Below are 19,907 nucleotides of genomic sequence, written 5' to 3' on the forward strand. Positions count from 1 at the left end.
GTTAAGTAGCCTTCTCCTAGTAAAGATAGTTATAATAAGATAAGCTATACTATATTCTTTAGCTTACTATAGAGAGATACTATAATCTTTAGATTAAGAATCTAGTAGTATAGATTAGAAGAAGATATCTTTTAAAGATACTACTAGGGGTATACCTCTTACTTACTAAAAGCTACTAAATTAAGTATCTTAGTAAAGATCTTATAGTAGTATAAGATACTAAGCTTAGTTAAAATAGTATAGTCTAGACTATATTCTTTAATAAAGTCTAGGAATAGTCTTTTACTAAAAGGTATTATCTTCTTTATTAGCTAGTATTATTTTCTAATTAACGCTAAATACTTTAAGAAAAGCAGTATATAAAGTTTACTAAAGAGCTTAAGGTAAAGACCTATATACTTCTAGTGTTAAAGGACTTTATTCTTTATATATACTTACCTAAAGTATAGCTCTTAGTTACTAATTATATCTTATATAATATTAATAAGTTAATATAGGTAACTAAGACTATTTAAGAGATAACCTTTAATATTATTATTACTTAATTCTATACTAGAGGTAATATAAACACTAAAGTTTTAGTATTTTTAGATAAAGTAGTAAGCCTACTATACCCTTAAGGGTAAGTATATTATATATAAGTACTAGAGGATTAGGCATTAGTTAATAAACTTTTTATAAAGCTTAGTCTAAGCTTCTTTAAAGGTATACTTAGTCTTAGTAAAAATAATAAGCTTCTATATTATTAGGACCTTATAATATATATAAGGGGGAGGCTTATCTACTAGTGTAGTAATATAGGCCTAGTCCTTATTACTAAGCTAGGCTATTACTTATATTATTAGCTAATAGGCCTTATTATTAGACCTACTACTATTACTACTATAGGTATAGTCCTTAAGCTACTTCTACTTAGCCTTAAGTATAATATTAGAATTAATATAGTAAATATAGAGTTATTACTAGACACTAGAGAACTACTTATTTAGTATAGCCTTTATTTATTTATTATAGTCTATAATAATAATAGTAAGGTAATAGACTAAGTGTTAGTCTATAAGTTAGTAAATACTTACTAAGAAAAACTAGAAACTTTTTAGCTATTTATTATTAATAAGGCTAAATATAGTGTTATAAATAGACCTAAGGTAAGTCTATCTAGTAGCCTAGAAGAGTAGAAGTTTAAAGTAATTAGTATTATAAGTGTTATTAAAACTAATTACTTTAGGGAATTACTTTTATATTTAAAGATAGTAGAGAAAGGTCTAGATAAGGCTAATAAGTTAGTCTAGCTTATTTTTTATTTACTTTACTATATATAAGATATTTTACTTATTAAATAGCTTAAGTAAAGCTATAGTAAGTAAATACTTATCTAGCTTCTCTTAGTTTATATAAGCTTTAGTGTTATAAATATTTTACTAGGTAAATAAGAAATCTAGGAACTACTCTTAAATAATAGCGTATATATTATATACCTAGATACTAACTTATTAGCTTATTATATTAATAGTGTCTATTATAGGCTAAGTTACTTTATAATAAGAAAGATATATAAATACCCTAAGGCTAAGACTATAGTTATACTAACTATACTAAGAGTCTAAATAATAATATAATAGCTATTACCTCTCTTAAAGAGCTTCTATAATTACCTACTATTTATAGCTATTTTTTTAGGACTTATATTATTAAATACTAGCACCCTCTATAGGCCTAGGCTTACTAAACTAATTATATTAGATAGTGTATTATATAACCTAGCTATAGTACTAATATTTATACTACTTTATAATACTAAATCTATTAGCCTTTATAAAGGTATTAACTTAATTAAAAAGGGTATTAAAGGTTTATTCTAGATTACTAAGAATTAGTAGATTTAGGATTTTACTTATAGGAGAAAAAAAGATCTATTACTTTAGGTGTAGTAAAAGGCTATAGTTTAGAAAAAGGCTTTACTTTAAGGGGAAAGTTATTATTAAAGTAGTAAATAAGGTAATAGATTAGCTTAAAGACCTTATTATTCTTACTATTAATAAATATACTTTTATTATTAGAGAAGTACTATTATTAGCTACTAATTAGTCTTAATAACCTATTAAATAAGATTAAAAGTACTATTAAACTACTATATAGTAAAATAAGAAGGTTATTAGGACTACTTATAAGGAAGCAAAAGGTTATACTCTAGAGAAAGTTAAAAAAGAATAGTCTACTAAGTTTTTATTATCCCTTTAGGGAAATAGTAAGTAAAGTAAAGTATTAGCTTTATACTAAGGTAATATAGTTTATAGTATAAAAGAAGTTATATATCTTATAGTAAGCTTAATAGGAGCTTAGCTATAAGGTTATACTGCCCCTTAGGATTACTAGCTCTATAGAACTAGCTAACGCTAGGACAGCTACTTTTAGAGGAGGAAGATAATAGTAAGTAGCTAGATAATAGTAGTAAGTTATAATTAATTACTAGTTACTCTCTTAAGATATAACCTATAGTAAGAAGGTAAAATAGTTATATTTTATACTATAGAATATATTATAAAGCTATAGTAAGTAAATACTATAGATAAACCTAAGGTTAAATAAATTAACCTTATTATAAAGAGGGATATTATAAAGAGAGATAAGAAAGAGAGGGCTACCTTGTGTAGGTCTAGTAGAATTTAGTTACACTAATATTTGTTTTTTAGACTAATTAGAGAGCGTATATCTTATGCCTATATAAGACTTATGCCTATATATTAATTCCTTATGCCTATATATTAATTCTTATAAATAGATAATATAATTAGCCTTATAAATAGTAAATTCTCTACCTATAAAGAAAAAAAGCTTAAGAAGGCTACTTTTATAGTAAAACCTAAGTAGTTACTTATAGCTAATAATTTTATTACCTTTAATAGTAGTATATTATCTATTACTACTAATAGTAAGCTTACCTTTTACTAAAAAGGCTAAGGTAAAAAGCTTTAACTTATTAATAAAAAATTACCTACTACCTAGTAAGATTATATTTAGTAATATACCTATAGTATATATATTACTTTTATTTATTAACCTAAAGCTTACTTTAACTATTTAGTTACTACTTAATACTAATTACCTATAGTAAAAGAGATTAAAGCTTTTAATTACTAAATTAAGTAATAAGTTAATAACCTTAACTATAGCCTATAATTCTTACTAATTAACCTTATAACTACTAAGCTTTTTATATTTATTAATAGCTTATTTATAAATAACTATAACTTTACTTTTTAACTTAGCTTTATTATAGTTCTTACTAATAAATAAATTATTAAGTAACTTACTACTAATAGTAAAAGCTTTAAATTAACTAGTAATATTATTTACTTTAGCTTAATAAAGTATAAAAGAGTTATATATAGTATACTTACCTCTAAGGTCTATAAAATAGTTACTAGTACTAATGTTACCTATATAATTAGTACTACTCTTATAATAATTACTAACTACCTTAAGCTACTATAAATACCTATAATACTCTATACTAACTTATACTTACTTTATAAGTACCTTATAAAGCTTAGTACTATAAAAGAGAAGTAACTTATAATAAATATTATAGCCTTTTACTAGTTATATAAATACTATAAGATTTATAAGATATAATAGATTTATAGTAGTAATAACCTAGTAAATAGATTTATAAAGTTATTACTAGATAATATATTAAAGAAGCTAGTTAATAATAAGTAGTTAGAGATATAAATAAATAAATAGGTTTTTTATATATAATAAACTATATAAGTAAAAAGTATTAAATACTTTCTAGCTTTTTATTTTTATTATATTTTTTAGCTATTCTTTTAAATATAAATAATAGGGGATTTTTAGTACTATAGAAAGTTACTAGTATTATAATATTAACTATTATAGATAAATATTAGAGTTATTAGGTTAACCCTAATGACTTATTACTAGTAAATCCTTAGATATTTAGCTATAGATTCTCTAAGGATTTATAGGTAATAAGTTAGGTATTTAACTAACTAACCTATAATAATTATCCTTCTTTTCTTTATATATAATAGAGAACTATAGTTACCCTTTATTATTTATTAATTACTACTAATATATATAGTTAACTATATTTACCTATCCCTTAGTGTTACTAACACTTATCCCTTAGTGTTACTAACACTAACCTTATATAATTATAAGATCTTTAGCTAAGGCTCTTTAATAATTAATTTAATACTAAAATTATATTTTTACATAATATTATTATTATATAAAGTTCTTAACTTATTAAGGTCTAATATATATTATATTACTTTTATTTAAGAGTTTATTAGCTATATTTATATATGCTATTATTATAAAGGAAACCTTTAATTAATTAGATTAATAATCTTCTTAAGAATTACTTTTTTTTTACTTTTATTATCTTCTTTAATTTTAACTATATCTTATCTTATATAATATATCCTATATATTAGTAATAAAGTATTATATAAAGGACCTTAAAGATAGTAGCAACTTTTAAGTTAGATATTTTTAGTTCTTTTTTTATAGCTTAGAAAGTAAAAATAATATAGTTTTTAATTAGAGAGGATTATATATTTATATATAAAGAAATATTAGTATAAAGGTTAAAAAGATAAAATAAGAAGAAACTAGTCTACTTACTATAATTATTTACTTACTATATATATACGTTAGTATAAAGATAATAATAGTAAAAGGAAAATAAATATATATAACTTATTATATATCTATATTAACTAAAATAATTATTTAGTGTTATTATAAAATATCTTATTATATATAGTTAATCTTATACTAAACCTTCTTAGGTTTATAATATAGGAGGGGCCTATTTCTGCCCTTGTAGTTATTTAAGCGTAGGTAGCTACGTTGGCGTAAACTTGTCGTCGTTGCCTAGTATTCTTGCTATATATTGCATGTAGCCCCTCTTGCTGAATGGCAACTGATTGATAGGTGTTCTATCTGGGTCTTGAGCTTTCTTGTAGTCATTCCGGTCTCCAGCTCGTTGCACCCAACTTTCAGATGCTGCTTTAAGCCTGTCTAGATTGGCACGGGCTGCTGTCGTCCCTCCAAGGAAACGAACGTCGGTGTTTTGAAGGTCCCAGGCACCTTTCCAAGGTTGGGATCCCCATACCCAGTGGCCCGGTGTTTTCCATCTTTGTGGTTCCAACCCTTGTGCCGGTATTTCTCCCTTTGGCGGTATCCAGCTTGCGCTGTATAGCCTGGCTGTGTAGTCCAAGGTCGTTGATTGTAGGCCAACCCTGTTTCGTGTTTTACTGCTGCTAATATAGCCTACAATTAAGCCCCATTGCTCTGCGATTGGTCCATGTCCGCGTATGTGGAAGGAAAGTACGTAGAAGTGGTTAGGAACCAGCTTTGCAGGCCGTCTTGAGTATTTTACTTCGTCAGCGAGTTGGTTATAAAGCGCTGTTGTTTTGGTACCCCGGGCTTGAATCTCGCCTTGGCCTGGCTGATGAATTGAAGAAGCCAAGCTTAGAACAGCCAGCATGTAGAAGCTGATAAACGTGAGGAGCATTATAATCAATAGAATATGGGTGGTATAAGAGAAATAGGAGAGGCTGAAAGGTCCTAAGTCCTATGTAGACCAAAGTAATCACTTAGCTTATATAGTACAGACCGCCTCTACACTAGAATAAGAGTTCCACGGTAACAATATAGTTGGAATTATTATAACTACTTATTTTGTGATCACAATAGTTTGTTAGAAAAACAAACGGTAGTGGCGGCTGCCAAGACAACGGCGATGGCGACGGCAATGCCGAGTCTGTAGACTAACAAAAGCCTAGGGCTGGATTTATAGTGGGTCCCAACCTTATCTACTCATTAGCAGGGAGGCGCAGCTGCGCTAGTCCTCCTATTTTTACCTACTAATATTGTTTTAATAAGGTTGCATAAGATTAAATAATGTAAATTAACATACAAGAAAACATTACATAATTAATCTGTTTTCTTCTGCTTGAAGGTGATCTGGGATTGCTATTATCCTTGCTTGTGTTTATCTGCAAGTATGATTCTTTACTATAATATTGGGCTACAGTTAAAGCCCCTCAGCAGGCACCAGTGGGGAAGAGACCGTTACCACTTAGCACATAATTAAAAGACCGGAAGATATCAATGCTATTTACCTATATAACTAATTAACCCTGACTTATGTCGTACAGCTTTACTGAGTTCTAACTTAGCAAAGAAAAGCGAACCCACTACAACCACTTAGAACCAATTTATGTCCCCGCTAGATGAGATTGATTATCAGTACCTACGGATAGTAGCCACCTAGAATTTAAATATGCACTCATTCAGATAATAAGATAGATCTGTAGTGTTAATAATCGTATACCTGTGTCATACAGTACATTACACCTCTAACCCCGGATTGATTCGGTCTTGTTTGCCGTGATGCACCGTCCCGCGCCATATCGTCCGTCTGTCAGAAACATCACCGCGGAAGGGTCGGACCCGATGGACAGACTGACAGCAAGCATATTGTCGTCCGCAGACTGACGCCTCGCTTTGTATTTCTCTCCTCCGTTCGACCACTCAGCAGATAGCACCCGCCCGACCTTGCCATCAAATTGATCCAGAGCCTGCATCACGATGGAAGTGTGAGGAGCAATGGTCATGAGAATTTGTCTGGCGCATGTCATGTGGAACGGACCACCTGCGCGTGGGGGTCTGCGCCCGCCAGGGTTGTAAAAAATACTACTAGTATTTAGTATACTAATACTAGACTTAAGTATACTTAGTATTAGTATAGGAAAACTATACTAACCTTAGTATTAGTAAGTATTAGTATAGCCTCTATTAGTATTAGTATTACTTAAGTATACTTAAGTATACTAATAAGTAAGTAAAAATAAATAAAAATAAATAAAAATAAGTAAAAAGAAATAAAAAAGAAATAAAATAGTTTTAAAATTTATAAGTAATATTTAAATAATATATAAAGTATATATAAAATTTAAATAATATTAAAGATATATATATAAGTATTAGAATATAAATATATATAACGTATATATATAGCAAGTGGCCTATTATAGCGAGTGGCCTAGTTCCTTATCGCATAGAAAACCCCCCTTTTTTAACTATTTTTTAAAAAGCGAATCTATAAATAAAAAAGGTCTAGTCTTCTGTATTATATAACGATAAGAGTTAAATTATAGAAAAAAATACTATAGAAATTATTATTATACCCTAACCCTGTTTTCCTTTGTTACTCTTTATCGCTCTTTACCGATAAGGCTTAATATTAAAGTACAGGGTTAGGGTTACATAATAATTTCTAGAGTATTTTTTCCTACTTTCTAACTCTTATCGACACCTGTATACAGAGTTACATAAGTTTTAGATAAGATTTAGATTTTTAAAAAATAGTTAAAAAAGGGAGGTTTTCTATGCGATAAGGAACTGGGCCACTCACTATGATGGGCCACTTGCTATGCATATACGTTATTAAACTATATTAATACTTATATTTTAAGTCTAGGATATTATATATAAAAGTACTAATATATATTATAATACTAAGCTAAGTATTATTTAATAATAGTAGTATAAGTATTATAATATATATATTATAAGTATAAAATATATTTTATAGTTATAGGCTATATATAATAAGTAAACTTTATTTATATATATATATATATATATTAGTATAAACTAATAAATTAATAAATATTCTTTAGAATTAAAGTACTTATATAAGTATAAATACTTAATTTACTATTATTTAATAATAATAATTATAGTAGTATAAATTAAGTAATACCTTAATAAGTTATACTTAATACCTAAAGTTATTATTAGACTTAAAATATATTATAAAATTAATAAAGTATATCTCTTAAGTATTAAATATACTTTATAAACTTAAATATAAGACTTATAAGTAATATAACTTAAACTTTAATCTTAACCTTAACTATAATATAACTATAAGAAATAAAGTTATATATATAAAAATACTTTTATTACTTATAGAAAGATATACTTTTTATATATAATTTATAGCCTTATACAGACTAATTAAGAGTTATTTTCTCTAAAGTACTTAACCTTTAAAAATATTAAGATATTAAGAGATTAAAAAGATCTAGGTTAAAGTAATAATATAAGTTAGTCTAGGGTACTATTAATAAGGTTACTTAACTTAGATAAAATAAACTAAAACTAGTTTTAATAATACTATTATATTAATAGATTAAAGTTTTAAACTACTACTAACTATATAACTATTACTATTATAAAAAGATAATATATATATTATAAAAGATTAATATATACTAATATAAAAGAGTATAGTAAGTATTATTTATTATATACAAAAGAAAAAAACTACTAGAACTAGTTTTTATTATTTTTATTTTTTAAAAAATAATATACTTATACTTATTAATTCTATTCTTTTGTTTACTTATTTAATTATTTATATATTATTTTTTACTTACTTAATGTTTTTTATAGATTATACTAAATATTACTTATAAATAATACTAATACTTTAAAGTCCTAAGTGTATTTTCTACTTTTAATTATACTTTATATTTTATAACGTTAAAGTATTTTTAAAACTATAAGAAAAACTAAAAGATAATATATATAAGTAGTATATAAAACTAAAAGATATATAAAGTAATTATATACTAAGTTTTACTTAATAAAGTAAACTTAAGAAAGTAAACTTAGTAAATATAAAGTATCTTTATAATAATAAGTTATAATTAAATACTATAAAGTATACTTACTACTTAGTAACTATAAAATATACTTTATTTCTATAAGCTATACTTAAACTTATAAAATAAACTTAGTAACTATAGATAATACTTAAAACTATAAAGTATACTTAGTAACTATAACTAATACTTAGAACTATAAAGTATACTTAATACTTATAAAATATACTTTATAACTATAAGCTATACTTAAATCTATAAGATATACTTTATACTTATAAGCTATACTTAAAACTATAAAGTATATTTATAACTAAAAGAATACTTATAACTATAAAATAAATTAATTAATAATTATAAACTATATTTACTAACTATAACCTATACTTAAAACTATAAAGTATACCTAGAGTATATATAATATACTTAGTAACTATATAAGATACTTTATAAGTATAAACTATAATTAGAACTATAAAGTATAGTATATACTATTAGTAATACTATAATATAATACTTCTATATAAAGACCTTACTTTTTCTTTTTCTTAACTTTTAATATTAACTATTTAAGCTACTACTTTATTTTTATTATATTTAACGCTTATACTTAAACTCTTTTATTAAAAAAGATTATAACTATTATTAAAAAAAATAGATTCCTTTATAGAAGATTCTACTACTTCTTCTAACCCTCCTCCTCCTTTTCCTAGTAGTATTATTAGTACTAATACTAATATTAGTAGATCTAACTTTAAAGACTCTATATATAATAAAGAAGATTATAAGTTAGAGAATACTAGTATTTATATATTTACTAATAACTTATTTATACGTACTTTATTACCTATTAATCTTAATAAAGAAAGACAAATATTAGTTAAGTGTACTACGTAAGTATTATTTAATATATATATATATATATATTATTTACTTTACTAATAAACTATTTACTCTAGATGTAATAAAGAGTGGAAATCTAATATAAACGGGTTTTTAAGCTCTAATTATGTTAAACACTATAAACAATATCACCCTACTATAGCATATAATAAAGAAATAGAAAAGACTTTAAAGAAAAGTAAGTTATATACTAGTATTACTATATATATATATATATATATTATAATTATTTAAGACTTTACTAATTTATATACTATAATAGAAAACGATATTTTACCTATTAGAGATAATTTCTTTAACTTACATAATAGAAAAAGAGCTAGAGTTAGTAGCTCTATAGGCTTTAATGAAGATGAGGCCTTATTAAAAGTATTACACTTTATTATAGATAATAACTTATCTTTCTCTATATTAAATTCTAACTCTTTTAAAGAGTTATTATTTTATTATAATAGGTATCTTTATCTTATAACTACTTATATATATATATATATATATATATATATATTATACTTATAATTATATATAACCTATTACTAACTACTATTTAGGTCTAGCCCTATTATTAATAGAGTTAAACTTAAAGATCTATTAGAGAAAACCTTTATAAGATACTTAAGTATTATTAACTTAGAAATAGAAGATAATATTAAAAGTCTAGGGACTTTTTCTTTAACTTTTGATATTTGGACTTCTAGATCACAAGATGCCTACTTAGGAGTTATTATAAGTTATATTAATAAAGATTTTCAACTTATATATAAGTTAATAAGTAAGTTAAAGAAATAGTCTTATATTTAGTATTTATTAAGTTATATATAAATATATATATATATATATAGTATCTATATTTAACTATATAACTTATGTTTTAACTTATATACTCTATACTAACTTAATCTAGGTTTTAAAGAACTTAATAGTTCACACTTAGGTATATATATATATAAAGAGTTTATTAACTCTATAGAGCTATACTCTAGTCTATCTATAAAGAATATCTTTAGGTAAGTTTTCTTAATATATTTTAATATATATATCTATTTATATATATTATTATATATATTTACTTATATGCATTAATATATCCTTATATTAAATACTAATAAATATTTATAGTATTACTAGAGATAATGCTAGTAATAATAATACTTTTATAGAAACCTTTAAAAATAACTATAAAGACTTAACTAATCTAGAATTTAATAACGATATAAGATGTATAGCGTATATAATGAATATAGTAGCACAAGATATACTTAAAGACTTTATTCTTAATACTACTAAAGAAGAAGAGTTAAGAGAATTTACTAGTATAAATACTACTACTAATATTAGAGATAATATTAAAAGAATAGAAATTCTTAATAATAGTTCTTTAACTAGCAAGTTATATTTTAGTATTATAATATATATATATACTTATATATAGTTATATATATACTTATATATATATATATAGATATATATACTTATATATAGATATATATACTTATATATAGATATATATACTTATATATACTTATATATACTTATATATATAATAATAATAATTACTAATCTTTTATAGCTTTAATAAGTAGAGTAAGAAAAATAGCTATATTAGTTAAATATACTAGTGAAATTAGTACTCTTTTACTAGAAGGTATAGATAAAGCTAAAAAAGAAAGAATACTACCTTTAACTTTTAATAAAAGGTTAATTCCTTTAGGTAAGTTTATATAAGTAATTTAGTATATAAAGTAATTATTTACTTTAAGTAGATAATATTAATATAAATAATACTAACTATTATAGATAATACCACTAGATGGAATTCTACTTATAGAATGTTATCTACTATTTTAGAATTAAAAGAACCTTTAGAGTATATTAGTAGAAATACTGGTAAAAAAGACTTTAAGAATTTATTATTTTCTAATAATAAGTGGATTACCTTAAAAGAACTTAAATTAATTTTTGAAATTCTTTTAAGACCTTCTATAAGATTACAATCTCATCTATATATTAATCTTAATAAAGGTTTATTATATATATATACTATATATAATAAACTAGAAGAGTTAATAAATAAGTTTACTAGAGAAAAAGAAGCTTTACCTAGTTTAGTAAGTTAAAGTCGATTTCTTATATATAAATTTATACTATATATATATACTATATATATATAGTAAATATAATTATATATATACTATATTATACTATATTATACTATATACTAATATATATATAGAGTAATTATTATAATATTTATTTAGCTTGCTTAGAAACAGGCTTAAATAAGTTAAAAAAATACTTTCCTAGAAAGCTTAACTCTACTAATATTAAAGACTTTAAACCTTATATATTTGGTATTATTCTAGACCCTAGATTAAAGTTAATACACTTTAAGTATAATAAGCTATTATATTTCTACCCTACTATAGAAGAAGATATAATAGACTTACTTAAAGAAGAATATAATAAGTAAGTATATTTAATCTATATATATATATATTATTTTTAAGATAATATATATATATATAATTAATATATATACTTACTAATAATACTATAGAGTTAGATTAGAAAAAGAGGAAAGTAACCTAGAAGAAGTTACTAATTCTAATATTATATCTAATATAGATTCTAAGAGTGAATTCTATATACAGACTTCTAACATAGAGTTAGAATATTTAACGTATTTACAAGAGCCAGCTTTATTACAGTCTATAAGTTATACTTTTATTTTCTCTATTTTATATATACTTTATAATACTATATATATCTTAGTATTATATATATATATATATATATATATATTATAGTATTATATATACTAGTATTATATATACTAGTATTATATATATTAGTAGTATATATATTAGTATTATAGATATATATATATATATATATATATATATACTATAGTATTATTTATATACAGAGTTCTAAAAAAAAATACAAGGTTTCTATCTAAGTGTTAAGACCTTTATAGTGTAGTAAGAAAGTATTAGTAATTATATAGGCTTATATAAGCTATATAAAAATAAAGTAAGATAAGGTTTAGATAAAGCTTTTTTTTCTTAATTTATTAATATTTTTATTTCCTTTTTAGAAAATAGCCTTGCTTTTCTATTCTAGTTTTAAGAAATCTATTTTTAGTATAGGCACTAACATGTATTATATAGTGCTAGGCAAAAAATACAATACAAATACAAGTTATATTTACTAGTATATCTTAGTATATAATTACTAAAAATAGAAACTATATTAGATAACCCTTGTAATAATTTTAAGATCTATAATATATATTAATTATATAATTTAATATTTATAACTTAGTCTAAAAAGCCTTGTATTTTAAAAAAAATACAAATTCTATACAAAATACACTTTTAAATCTCTGTTTATATATATATATATATATTAATATTATATAGAATATTATTTTATAATTTCTTAATACTAATATTTTAACTTTATAGGTAGAGCCTTTAACCTACTAGAAAATTAATAGCTTTAAATACCCTATTTTATCTATAATAGTTAGAAGATATTTAGCTATACCTAGTACTTCTGCTTCTATAGAAAGAATATTTTCTATATCTAGTAATATTATTACTAAAAATAGAAATAGACTAGACCCTTCTACTATAAAAACTATTATGTTATTAAAAAACTGGAAAATAGATAACTTAAAAGAGTTAGAAGAAGAGTATTTAGAAGATATTAAAGAAGAAGATAATTTTAGTAACTAGTACTTAATTATTATTTTTATATTATTTTAAGTTAATTTTTATATTAATTTTCTTTTATTTTATTTTTATATTAGTCTTTATATTATTTATTATACTATATATTATATTATTATTTAGGTTATTTTTAGATTATTTATTTAGTTATTTTTATATAATCTCCTAGGTTATTTCTTATATTAGCTTTTATAGTATCTTTTATATTATCTCCTATATTACTTTTTATATTATTTTATACTTCTTTTAGTACTATTTATATTTACTTTTAGTTAGTTAAATAGTTAATAATTATTAATATAGTTATTTAGTTAGTTATAAGTTATTAGTTATAAAATTAATAGTAAAGTAGTTAAAGTTACTTATATACTAAATAATTATTATTTAATTAAAATAGAATATTAATTATTTTTACTTAATTTTTATTTATTTTTATTTATTTTTACTTATTTTTATATACTAATTAGTATACTTAAGTATACTAGTACTAAACTAGCCTAGTATTAGTATACCCCTATACTAAACTAGCCTAGTATTAGTATAGGCCAAAAAATACTATTAGTATTAGTATAGGCTAATACTAGACTTAAGTATACTAATTTACAACCCTGGCGCCCGCTCTTGTCTGAGAATAGGGGTCTCGTCACCCACAGATTGCTTAGGGTAATAAGGAGAGGGCAATACTATGGTATCGGGCCAAAGTTTAACCCCCTTGTTAAGTACCTGTGGAGCAGCCCATACCCACTTAACCAGCCAATCAGAGGTCCTATATCCATCCAACCAATCCACCTATTACTAGCAGCACTTTTTCCTCCTTTTTTTTTCCCTCTTATAATAACCTAACTAACTAACCTACCTATATTACTAATATAGTTTAGCTAGCTAGTAGTAACATAAAGTATCTTATAGAGGCTAACTAGCAATAGATATATACCCTTTATACTAACGTAAAGCTATTATAGCTAGAGATAGCTAATATTACTAGATTTTTAAAGCACTAAGTCTATATAGTAATTTAGGCCCTAGTAGTAGCTATTACCCCCTAGTTAGGCTAGCTAAGGGTTATAATAACCTAATAAGAAGAGTAGCTTATTAAGTATATTACCTCTTTAAAGGAAGGCTACTAGGCCTCCTTTTTATGCCTATCTATACTTTTTTTTTTCTTTAAATTTAGTGCTTATATAATTTAAGTAGCTCTTTAGTAGCTTAGCTTTAAGTAATAGGCTATATAGTAAAAGCCCTTTATCTCTAAAGTTAACTAGTAATAGTGTCTTACTTAGGCCTAAGAGTACCTCTATTAGAGTATTAAGGACTAGAAGAAGGTTCTATAAATAAATAAGATATAGGTAACTAGTAGTTACTATATAAAGATCTATATAACCTATTAGTCTAGTAAAAAGTAAGATCTAACTTATATTATTAAGAGGTATTAATATAAGTAAGGTTAAATATTCTAGGGATATTTCTCTAGGGATTAAAAAGGGCTAGGTATCTTCTAGGAGAAGGATTAGGGTAGTATTAAGGCTAAGTTCTACTAATAGTAGACTATTCTTATTATCTATAGATAGATCTATTTATACTAGTAATAATATAGTAATAACCTTATCCTTATATAAGATAGTGCTTTAGTATACTTAGTAAAAAAGACCTTATAAGACCTTTATAACTAAGGTATCTAGGTTATCTATTAGCTACCTTTTTCTCTTAACCTTAACTTAATTAAGATATATTAGAACTAGATAAAGGACTATATCTAAGAGCTAGTAGGTTATAATAAGAACCTATTATATAATATCCTCTATATATAGGTAAAAGAGGCCTAGGAGGCTCTTCTAGAGGACTTCTTATTTAACCTTCTTATAACTATACTAGATTACTATAAGGCAGTAATTAAGGCTAATAGGTTATATATTAAGTATTAACTTTGCCTATAGAAATTAATTAATTTGGATGCGTTGCAATTATGTTAGCCATTTTCACCCCCTTGCCAGCCATCTGTCTGAGCCCCTGTTGTGGGGCAATACCTGACTATCTAGTTAAATATACCCATTACACGTAGTAGGCGAGTCGTGCTGTTCGTTAGGTCACGGACCAAGCAGAAAATTGGTATACTAATATAATGCAGAAGGGACAGAATTAGAGATACACAATTACGCCCCTTGCTTTTGATTGCTAGTGGAGAAACCCGAGCCCTGTCAATACTCTTCCACGTTCCTTTCCTCCTATATGCAACGAAGAACGTACGAACTCGCACTGTACAGCGATACACGGATGTACCCCAGGGATCACCCTGCGGAATAGGACTGATGGACGTTGGTCCAACAGCCGGCCTAAGGATACTGCAAATACAGAGAGAGTCTTACGCAGTCACTGCAACTATACGAACAAATCGGTGCCACCCGGGAAGAGCATGTATATAGTAGCAGTACCTAGCAGTAAGCGCCTTCTACCTAGATAGAGACATCCTAACGTAAAATACACGCGTACACTTTCGACTCCTAATTGGCAAGTTCTGGCGATCGCCGAGTACTAACTAGACAACATAGCTCAATCAAGCGCATTTCTGACGTACCTGTCTCCAAAGAGAGGGACAGAGAGAGAGAGAGAGAGAGAGAGAGAGAGAGAGAGAGATACGTTGTCAAGCTGACGAGGTTGAGCCTGGACGCTGACCAGAACAGGTTCCATAGACTAGGACAGGTTCTTAGGAGAGCCTCCTCTGACGGCTTGAATTGCTGTACACAATTGTTGAAAAAGAAAAACGCCAAGCTTACCACCTATCGCGAGAGAACTACTCGGAGGCCTACTAGAACGAGAAGGTATCTGCGCAGCTTCCTGTCAACTTCCTAGCTACACCCATCCGTCCACAATCCCTTTTTGTCAGTTATGATTGCAGATTATTACTAGCAGCTTCTCCGAGCCAATGGCATGGCGGAATCCGTTGCATGTTATATACTTTGAGAACCCTTGGTCCACGAAAGACATATTCTAAACGGCACCGACAGGAAACATTATCATCAAGCCTTGCTCCCTGTCTGTCAATACCTTAAGCGACTTGACAGCACATAGTAAGGGGGCGGCACACCCGCTACAGCACACAGCACCACAGGTGAATTAGTAGGTCAGTTGCCAGACTGCCTTCTATAATAGGGTTAACGCTATGCTTAGTAGCCTCTTGTTGGCTAGCGTAATGTCTAATTTGCTCAGTGTTTATAGTCCATATCTAATCTTCATCCTAGTCATCATTTTGATGTCTAGGCTGCTAAGTTAAAGTCGAAGAAGGCGTCACACAGGCCCAGCCTGTTGTGTACTTTACTCAGTACAGCCTACCTAGTCACTAATGCTGAACTTATAGTTATAAGCCATCATCACTCTTACAAAACTCAAACACACAACTTCTGATTCGTGCAGGGTTAGCCTACAGGCCGAGACGCACCTGGGTGGGCCTAAACCCCAAGGAACGTCGGCTTATAAAATCTCCAAATATAAAAAGCAAGCCAGCCACCTAGTCTAGACAGAGATGGCCTTCAGCAGCTTTGTGGCCAGCAGGAACATATTCAACAATTCTCAACATAATAACTACTTTATATTCTCTTTAATATAAAAGTTGCGGTTTTTCACATAATATCATAATTCTACTATCTACACTTGAACCAGATGAAGTTCAAGATCAGCCTCGTCGTCGCCTTCGCCTCTATGGCTTCCCTAACCTTCGCGGCGCCGGAGTTTGAGAAGTCTGCCCACGCCAAGCCCCCACTGCTTGTATTGAGAGAGGACACTTGCACCTGGTGTGACTAGAACAAGTGCAATTACAAAACATGCTTCTGCTAGATCAGTTCTCATTCCCCACATATCTACGTCCAAGCAGGCCTAAACGTCTTTAATTCGTCATACAGCAAGCAGATGAGAGAAAGAGCATATAAGAATTTTTAAGAAATACGATTAAAGTACTGTCATTCTGTCGTTTCAGTACTAATAGATAGTTATAGGGATTTTCAGGCCTGTTGCTGTGTAGGGATAACACATTCACGTCGTCAACTATATCTAAGTATTCCACCTAAATTTAGCCCAGTCTTCCGTATAGTGTTGCAGTCACAAGTGTCTTTGGCCTAGATAGGATGTATTCACTCTACTTGCATAGCACGTGTTCAAGTGCATGCCTATTAAGTATATAGTTAATGTCCCCGAGGGCTTCACCCTCAAGAAGGTTAGCTATTATAGACCACACTCACTTCCACCTAGTCAGCCCACCCTCGCAGCTGCGAAGCAAGAGGGGGTACCATATGGAACCCTATATGGACGCCTCAGTGGCGCCACGTCAAGGCAGAAGGCAAAAGAAAGCTAGCAACGCTTCAGTGTTAAGCAGGAGGCATCTCTAACGTCGTGGGCACTCACACAGGGCCACCTCGGCTTCGCTCCTAGCCATCAACGCGTACGAATATTCGCCGAACGAGTGCTCCGCGTTGGAGGCAATACCAGACCCCTTGGGAGGAAGTAGATGGAAGGCTTTCTACGCCGCAATCCTGCGGTAAAGACCTTCAAGGCGCGGAAGATCAATACCCGCCGTTGGGAGGTTACAATCGACGATGTGAAGGGGTTCTTCGACATCTTAGCCCTCCCGAAGGTTAAGAAGAACCATATAAGCCTCCAATAGAACATGGACAAGGCAGGGATTTCAGAGGAGGCCTAGAAGGAAGATTTAGTACTAGGATGTTCCAGAAAGCCTTTAATATTCGTCCAGAGCTCAGATAAGCACACCTAGACGTCCATCGATAAGTGCGTCTCCGCGGATGGCAAGTATCTTGCCCCCCTCGTCATCTTCAAAGCAAAGACCGTCCAGCAGCAATAGTTCCCCGAGGAACTCAACGACTTAAGGTATAGCACTTCACATCGTCCTAGAACAGATGGACATCGAATTCTATAGGCATTCAGTAGCTATAGAAGGTATTTATCTCATTAACTGCAGAGAAGGCTAAGAGATATTGGAACAAGCGTCTACTTATCGCGGACAGCCACGAAAGCTATATATCTAACAATTTTATGTAGCAGTCCTTTATTAATGATGTTTACTTAGCCTGCCTACTAGCATATTTATCACATTTCACGCAACCTCTCAATACATTGGTGTTCTTGCCTCTAAAGATGGCCTATAAACGTCACCTCGAAGAACAGAACTATACGCTTAACTCTGCACTAATCAGGAAGCAGAACTTCCTCTTATCCTATTTATGTACAAGAGACAATGCTATACGTTTACATGTCATTAGATCAAGGTGGAAAGCAACAGGGATATAGCCTACGTTTTTAATAGACTCTATTATAGTTTATTATAGACAATAAGTTAGTAGTTATATTAACTAAGCTAGTGCTCTCTACTCCCCCCTATTTTATACTCTCCCTTGTTCTATATACTTTTTTACCTAAACCTTTTTACTTAATACTTTATATAAATCTTGTCTCTTTATAGAATAACTTATAACTTTATATATAAGTAAGTATATAGTATAGATATAAGTATAAGGTTTCTAGATTTTAGTTCTATAGTTAAATACTATTATATAGTATTACTTACTTATTATTATACTATTTACTATAAAGCTAGACTTATTTTTACTTTAAGATATACTAATAAGACTAGAAGATTACTTAATTTCAAGTCTAATTATAAGTATATATTATAATATTAACTAATATATATATATATATATAGTAAGTAGCCTATTATAGTAAGTAGCCTATTATACTAAGTAGCCTACTTCCTTTTACTTTTTACCTCTTTAACCTTTATACTAATATTCTTCTATATATAAATATATAATTCTCTTTAATTAAAAGCTATATTATCTTTACTATCTAAGGTATTAAAAAAGACATAAAAATATCTATATAAAAGATAGCTACTATCTTTAAGGTCTCTTAAAGTTTACTTTATTAATACTACACTAGATATATTATATAAGACAAGATATATCTAGAATTAATAAAGATAATAAAAGTAAAAAAAAGTTTAATTCTTAAGAAGGTTATTAACTTAATTAATTAAGGGTTTTCTTTATAAAAAATATATAAGATATAGCTAACTAGCTTTAAAATAAATATAATATAATATATATTAAACCTTAATAGGTAAAGTACTTTATATAATAATAACTATAATTAAAAATATAATTCTAATATTAAATTAACTATTAGAAGGCCTTAGCTAAAGATTTTATAATTATATAAGGCTATTTTATACTTCTATAAAGAGAATTAATAAATAAGTATAAGGAATTAATATAAAGGCATAAGCCTTATATAGGCATAAGATATATACTCTTTAATTAGTCTAAAAGAAACTATTAGTATAACTAAATTCTACTAGACCTATAGATAGTAGCTCTTTTTTTTATCCCTCTTTATAATAAAGTTAATTTATTTAACCTTAGTTTTATGTATACTATTTACTTATAATAGCCTTATAATATAGTCTAAGATATAATATATAATCTACTTACCTTTTTACTATAGGTTATATTATAAAAAGTAACTAGTAACTAATTATAACCTACTACTATTA

The 19,907-nt window shown here is 27.1% G+C and overlaps 2 protein-coding genes across 2 annotated transcripts; both read right to left on the reverse strand.

Moving 5' to 3' along the window:
* Nucleotides 1–4,767: 4,767 nt before the first annotated feature.
* LY79DRAFT_573232 (uncharacterized protein) lies at nucleotides 4,768–5,724 on the reverse strand. Its single transcript, XM_060559450.1, has one exon. The coding sequence runs from the start codon at nucleotides 5,549–5,551 to the stop codon at nucleotides 4,880–4,882; it is 672 nt and encodes a 223-aa protein (XP_060407119.1). The 5' UTR covers nucleotides 5,552–5,724; the 3' UTR covers nucleotides 4,768–4,879.
* An 11,879-nt stretch (nucleotides 5,725–17,603) lies between these two features.
* LY79DRAFT_682857 (uncharacterized protein) lies at nucleotides 17,604–18,230 on the reverse strand. The gene has a single exon (XM_060564596.1). The coding sequence runs from the start codon at nucleotides 18,005–18,007 to the stop codon at nucleotides 17,774–17,776; it is 234 nt and encodes a 77-aa protein (XP_060407120.1). The 5' UTR covers nucleotides 18,008–18,230; the 3' UTR covers nucleotides 17,604–17,773.
* Nucleotides 18,231–19,907: the final 1,677 nt, after the last annotated feature.

Source organism: Colletotrichum navitas, assembly GCF_030913465.1.
Source record: "Colletotrichum navitas strain CBS 125086 chromosome Unknown LY79scaffold_184, whole genome shotgun sequence".
Taxonomy (NCBI): Eukaryota; Fungi; Ascomycota; class Sordariomycetes; order Glomerellales; family Glomerellaceae; genus Colletotrichum; species Colletotrichum navitas.